The 7,301-nt window shown below is 39.0% G+C and overlaps 1 protein-coding gene across 1 annotated transcript; it reads left to right on the top strand.

The window, feature by feature from the left end:
* The first annotated feature begins 611 nt into the window (after positions 1–611).
* On the top strand, positions 612–6,522 carry LOC111335458 (uncharacterized). Its single transcript, XM_022941360.2, has 3 exons — positions 612–851; positions 4,732–4,872; positions 5,863–6,522. The coding sequence occupies exons 1-3, from the start codon at positions 698–700 to the stop codon at positions 6,030–6,032; spliced, it is 465 nt and encodes a 154-aa protein (XP_022797095.2). The 5' UTR covers positions 612–697; the 3' UTR covers positions 6,033–6,522.
* The last annotated feature ends 779 nt before the right edge of the window (positions 6,523–7,301 follow it).

Genomic DNA, 7,301 nt, shown 5'->3' with positions numbered 1-7,301 from the left:
GTGTTTATTTCAGTTGAGAAGACAGTCACACGAAGATTATTTGTATCTCGTGACCAACCGCATGAACAACTCTTCGAATTAAAAGCACCATGGAAATTTTCAGAAAATCCCAACAGCTGAAAGTTTGTTCAATTTTGTAGACAAACAGGTTTAGACAATCATCATTATCATCAAAAGCGTTAGTAAACATCAGGTTTGATAAGTTAACCGCTAGTGTGCCACTAAAGAAGAAAGGTGTAAGGAAACTGACCAAAATAAACACAAAAACAGATCCATTTTGAAGTACATGTCAAGGAAACTTCAAAATTATATATTTTACGTCGATGAATTTTGTTTAATAAATTCTAATCATGCAAATTTCTAAGGGTCATTTAGTTTATCAGTCTGAACGGAACAAGGCCATCAAATAATAGTAAATAGCCCAACCGCCTTTAAATAATTACAATGTTGTCTTCTGTAATAGGACCTTAAAAGGTAGATCAATTTCGAAAGCTCGCCAAGAAATGACAGCAATCTTTGGAACGGAGCATTATCGTTGGTTATCCCTTCACACCTAGCATGCTTATGGGAGGTCACGCCTTGATTTGATTTGCTATATAACCCGCAGCCACATTCTTTAATCCGGAGACAGCTACAGCGAGTTTCCTCGAGGAAAACAGATTATCGCAACACACGTGCACACGTTACGCTTTTCAACATGATCACCACAGCTTTAGGAAAGTTGTGTTTGGTAGCGGTCATCGTAGAAGTACTTCTGGGAGGAAATTTGGTCCACGGTTCTAGTATTTACGTCGGTAGACACGATGCAGGGGCATATTGGGAGGAAGGCCCACCAGGGAGTATTTCTTCAGGTAAGGAAGCATTTCGATTTGTGCACGCACGGAAATGATTGAAGGGATTAAAACAGTTTACAGATTAAAGCGTGTACTTTTTTTTGGTTTTTGACGCGATGAAAATAATAAAATGTATTTTAGAGTCCGACTGGTCTCGGCGAGTTCGATGTTTGCGTCGTTTAAAGATTGAGAAACACTTCGAAATCAATTGTTGATCCGATCCACTTCTGTATTGATGATATTTTTTCGTTTAATGGATATAACAAGGTTACGCTTCTAATTACAAGACTGACTGACAAACAAACGTGCATCGCGGATAAATTGCGTTTAATATCCTCTACAATCCATTTTGGTCTTTTTCATTCTTGGTTTTCGCCGGTCTATTTTCGCCGTTGCTTTGTTTTTCTTATCTACGAAACTTGAAGTATCCTTTTGGCCTAAGCTGATCAGAAAGAATCGACACCTTTAGATTCGGGGACGAGTATGGCATCAAGCTCCAGGTTTAAATCTTGTTTTCAGCGGAATATCACGAAAACATAACATTTCTGAAGTTTCATTGCTCTCTTCATAAGCAACGAAGTCAGTATGCTTAGCCTTTATCATGGATGTTATGGGACCCTTTCCAAGTGGAAACTGCTATTGCATCAGTATCATGTTTTTGCCAATGCGCCACTTTGGTGGAACTCTTCCGTTTGCGTTGATGGCTTTTGTTCTTTTCCCGCTAAATTAACGCAGAATACCGCGCACACCCAGTATATCACTACTGAAAATCTCGAGCTCGCTTCCTCACTATTTAAGAATCCAAAAGTCTCAAACTGTTAATACGACGACGTAATTCTTGGACGAAAACTTCGTGTGCCTCACCAGTGGCTCGTTGATCAAAAGCGTGTGACAGACTCCCTTTAAAGTCAATTGATTATGAAGCATTCGTCTTTTAATCAGACGACTAAAACAGAGGATAGTTGCACTAGTTTGCTGCGACAGGAGGCTTTGGCACTCGAAAAAAACCTCACCAGAATGATCTTTCACGAGAGATAAACGGTTTTATTTGTTTTAAATGACAGTCCTAGTGGAAACTGTACACAGTAACTGGAAGATCCAAATATTGTTAAAAACAAAAACAAAAACAATAAAATCACAACAAAAAAAAAAGAACATATTTCTTCTTCCTTAATAGATATTAATGAAATCCTTGGCATGCAGTAACATGTTGTCAACGGTACTCCTCTGACCCGAAAATCCCGATCCATGCCGGTATTAGATTCTGATAATTCAGTGTGCGTTTGGCTAACAACTCCGCTAGGTGATTAGCTGTTCGTATTGGACCGACCAGAGACAAAATTATTCAAAGACAGTTCTAGAAGGTGTACGTTATCATCGCTTGTGGTCTCACCTATTTCCCACTTTGGTAAGGTCTGGTTAAGGTCATATACACATCTGTTTGAATTGCCGGAATCTACTGTAAACGTATTCAAATCTGTCGGTAGTTTAAAGGGCCCGAAAAAAGACTTCTAACCTTAGTTACACAATGGGTACCTTATGAGTTCAGTCGGGAATATCTATGATTCCCCTCAGTTTTAGTTTCATCGTGAATATTTCAATCGTAATTAAAATGTTTACTTTTCCATTCCGTGTCCTCTCCTGCGGCGTTATGGGCTAAATTAACCGGATTCCAAAGCATTAAACGGGAATTCTCCATCCAAGGGTATATCCCATTCCCTGACACGCTTAACTAGGCTTTCACAACATTTGAATGCGCCTGTCACTCACCTAAATGGGATTTTACTTCATTTGATAGGGGGTTTTCAACTCTTTATAATTGTCTTTTCAGTATACTTATAGGGAATACTTTTCGATGAATTAATACGGATTGTGACACATTAGCTCGGATTAACACATTGAACGTGATAAGCAAGTGCTGAAATTACCTCCCCATGCTAAAAGACCCACAAGGATTAATGCCACGTACAGACAATACTTCGGTATTTGTGGATCGAAGAGAGGCTTTTTTTTTTTTTTAAATAGCTCAGAAAAAAATGTTATGTACATAACGTAAAATTCTACATTCAGAGATCTCAAATTTTCATTGCTAACCATTAAGGAAGTTCCACTTTTCAATCCAAAAAAAGTTTACTTTCCAATTGTTTTATCTCCAAAGAGAGCGTCATTCGCCATACCATTTTTCCGCGAGCAGCAAAGCCTTCTAAGCGGTCTTGTATGAAGTTTTCAAACGACAAGAGCCACATCAATCTTAATACGACGAAAAGACTGATAAGTAGACAATCTAATTATACCGAAGTCACGAAAGCATTGTTTTAAATTTTGGCACACTCGAACTTTGACAACTTGCTCGCGGAAACCCTTTTAAAACGCAAACGTCAAGCCAATTGATTCTATCACTCTTTAACTGTAGCTTACACCCGTTTAATTTGAAACAATTGCAAGTGTTATTTCTGAAGATTCAGTTACAGTCAATTGCAGTCTCTTAAAAGTTACGCAACAGATGTCAAAATAAACTCGTTAGTTGCGAAGTAAACCTTTGGAAAGGAATGTTAAACTTGAAAAAAGGAACAGATATTCAAGGTCGATATATATATAAGCTTTGTGGAAAGTTTATCGATACAAAATGAACTTCAGTTTCGAAAATGAAGTTTACGTGATAACGATAAGTAATTGTTTTTTCCTACTTATTAAGAAGGTCAACAGCAGCTAATTAAAGCGGAAGAACGGCATGATCAATGCTCTAATAATGACAGAACTGATACACATTTTGCAGAACGCGTCTGGCCTAAGGGGATAACTACTTGAGAGATAGTATCAGTTAAAATTTTGATTCTACTTTTTCCATTTAGCTATTTACATAATACACTTACATATAACAGACACCGATTTACAAGTAAGGGCATGGGGAAAATGCAGTTTAAGTAATTGTTTATTAGAACAGAGACCACATACACCCCTATATATTATCCAGTACCTCCGGTACGGTGTTGCTCTGAGAAATAACAAGATAAAGATGATAATCACATTCACGACTATTTAAGGAAGATACTTGTTCCATTTTAAAATAGAATCAAGTGGGAACTTTTATTTGCTCTGGGCTTCAAACTGATTTAGTTTTCAATCATATCCACTATGATTGTATTTTTGAATTTCGTAAACGTAAGACAGAGAAACTCAGTATATCTTTCGAGTCATCACACACCCTATCAGCAATGCGCGCACTCTCCATACCGTTTTTTTTTTAAATACCAATCATATACACAACACACAAAGCGGCGGGCATGCGATCCTGTCATTGCAAGAATTTTTTTGTCAGACATGTTATAAAAAAAAACCCAGAGGTCAGCAGGGAGGGGGGGGGAAGGGGGATGGAGGGTGGTTTTCAATCTCAACCCTCCCTTTCGATCTGCCATTGATAGGGGTTGATAAAACAAATCCTCTTGTAGCCTGTTGAGCTTAATATTCTCTTGATAAAAATTATAGCTACCATCTTTGACTTCTGCGGCGGCAGAGGGCTGGGAGAGAAATAAATTTGTGTTAAGGGGGTAAGTACTGAGTTGCGATCAAAATGGGGGAGAGAGAACGGGGTGGGGCACTGAATTCCTCGACTTTCTCCTGCCATCTCCTCCCCCCCATCGTCCAATCTAACTCCAAATCGGAAACTGCCGGTTGGATAAACAATCGCGAGCTTGTAACGGTAATGCTCCATAATACAGACACCTTCATTCAGATTGCGAGCTAGCCAGTCCTCCCAAGTCATTTCATGAAATGAATTCATAACTTTTCCGCAATTTCTTCATATGGTGTTTGTCATACTTCCTAGTTTGTAAGCAAGATTTACTCAGGTTTACTCTTATGCTTACCCTCTTTCCTAACCAAGTGCTGTTTCTTATAGTGGGGTGCAAAGACCAGGACCAGGAGAGATGCAACCTACTCACTCAAAATGGTAAAGAGGTTTGCAGTACAACCGATGAATCCTTGAAGTTTATGCTGGAAAGTAACTGTCAGGCTACATGCGGATTTTGCGACAAAGAGAGTAAGTTATTCCGCCTTATTCCCCATACTTTCCTTTCACAAAATGAGCAGGTGAGCAGAAGAAGACATGGGATGTAGTCAAATAAGTATCGTGTATAAATGTTGAAACGATTTTTTTTTTTTCCATACCTTAACGCTATTTCCTCGTAGTTCTGTTCGGATGGCTAGCACAAGCGGTCGAGTTTCTTCAGTGAAGCTTTTGCATTTTATCAGAAAAGAGCGGGAAGTAGGGGACGTGAAGCTTGATGCTCACATACATACATACATACATACATACATACATACATGGGTTAATTGACCACTCCTCATAGGGGCTTTTCAGGGCCAACACCCACCCATCCCACCCAGGGGAGGACATCCACCACACAGTAATCTCGTGCGTGGGAAATTAACGTCTCCTACCCCTAACCCTGCCAGGAGACGGGGCCTACGGTTTATTCGTCCCTAAACGAGAAGACTAGATTATCTATCCATGTCTTGATAATAGAAAGGTAGCAAATTCTCCTCACTTATTTTAAGACTATGATTATAGGTCCGGCCGCGGCTCGAACCCTCGACCTCCCGCACAACACAATCCGGCGCTCTAACTAATTGAGCTAACCGGGAGGCTTAGGCAGCTGGAAGCATATAATGGAAAAAATAAAACTTGCACCATTCGGAGTACCGTCAAACAAAGAGGTGCGCCCGAAAGAGTCTCTTCCTCCACATGATGAAAACAAGGGGAGCTCCAATTTCTCTCAGTTTTGTCTCCTAGTCTTTTTACAGCTTTTGGTATCAGGTTTTTGTTTTATTAATAGAGTGTATTTATTGAATACGGCAATGGTTAACCTTCCTTTTCAACACACTAGACGAGGTCGGGAAGAGTAACTATTCTAAGAGGGAGTGGATACTTGATATTTTCGTTACAACTGAAAACAAAAATAAAAAAAGCACTAATAACCCATCATCAATGATCACATTACTTCCTACTACTTTCTGTTGGTATATATAGATTGCGAGGACTTCATGGAAAAGGAGTTTTGCGAGGACTATAAATCGTCGTGCTTTGGCCAAGAGGCGGAAAAACTTGTTCAAGACATTTGCCCCAAGACATGCAGAGTGTGTCCTCAAGCTCCAAGTAAAAGTAAGGAAGACAACAATTGGGTGTTCTTGCACCCATAGTTATGAACAATGGTTGCATAGACATGTGAAGCAACAACCAAGCAGGATGTTAGTCGGAGCCAAAATACTAGATAGCTTTAGACTCCTTCGCAACCATTTTTAGACGTCACGCAACGATGCATCACTTGTTCTTGCGTGACACCCATGAAAACCTTTGCCTGGTTCTTGTAAATATTGTAGAAGGGGCTAAGAAAAAAAAAGTTTAAAACAATGCTGGTTAACGTTAGGACTTCCACCATTGCCTTGTGTCGTGCGTCAGCGCGTTTTTGTGTTTAAGAAAGGATAAAAAAAAAAAACAGTTGTCTTAGTGTGATTAGAAATATCGTTGTTTTAACCTCTTTAGATATATTTAAGAATTTAATGAAAGTTGATTTCGACGAAAAAATTCTTCTAATATTTCATGTTCTAAGAAGCAGATGTCAACCTTTTAATCATGTAAGCGTTGAACACTTAATAAATAGCTAAAAAATAAAAAAAACTTTAGCGGTGACTTGTCTTTTGCTATCACACGAAGAACAAGTAGAAAGAAAAGGAATGACCGAGATATACTAGCAGTATTCCCGGTCATCTAATTAATAACATATCGCTTCTTTCCACTAATGAGTACACCGAAGAACTGCAATAAGAGAATTGTATTCGGCAGAGCTTGTTGAAAACGTTACGTATACACCGTTTTATCTAGTCGACACTGATGCGAAAACAAAATGTGTTCAAAAATTTTTTTTAAATGAATGTCCAGCGAGGAAAATATCAAATTGCTTAAGTTATTCTTCATTCATTGCTTACGCCCCAGAAAAGCGCGGGAAAAAGTCACGTGGCACTTCTTCACAGTAGCCTGGGGCGCGAGTGTGGGTTACAGTCCCGACTGCGAGTTGCGGCCATTCCTAAATATTGCCTGGAGGCGTGCAATGTAAACTTTGCCAGAATATATGCAAAATCACTTTGGTGACTCTCACTTCAGCTTCACGATGTCCAGACAACCCATCACTTGAACGTCGCTTGAAAATAGACAAAACAGTAAATGTGACTAACGATTTTCTTAATGAAAAGAACACATCTGAATTGTTATTTTTCCGGTTCCGTTGCGAACTAAATTTTTGGGCAATTTTTGTTTTTTTTCAATATTTCACTCATTTTGGCGGACAAAAAAATGGCAAAATGGAGAGGGTAAAATCGCACCTTGGTACAAGGCATGGGGTTATATCAAGTTGATCCAGCAAAAGAACAAGGTTTCTTCTTAAAATAATTCCAATTAAATTTGTGGGCTAC

This window comes from Stylophora pistillata, chromosome 13 (genome assembly GCF_964205215.1).
Source record: "Stylophora pistillata chromosome 13, jaStyPist1.2, whole genome shotgun sequence".
In the NCBI taxonomy this organism is placed as follows: Eukaryota; Metazoa; Cnidaria; class Anthozoa; order Scleractinia; family Pocilloporidae; genus Stylophora; species Stylophora pistillata.
This window is presented reverse-complemented; position numbering and strand designations above follow the sequence as displayed.

Excerpts from the sequence above, each read along its gene's own strand:
- LOC111335458 (XM_022941360.2), top strand. The coding sequence starts at position 698 with ATGATCACCACAGCTTTAGGAAAGTTGTGTTTGGTAGCGGTCATCGTA. Across the intron at positions 852-4,731 it reads ACCAGGGAGTATTTCTTCAG|TGGGGTGCAAAGACCAGGAC; the intron begins GTAAGGAAGCAT and ends TGTTTCTTATAG. Across the intron at positions 4,873-5,862 it reads CGGATTTTGCGACAAAGAGA|ATTGCGAGGACTTCATGGAA; the intron begins GTAAGTTATTCC and ends TGGTATATATAG.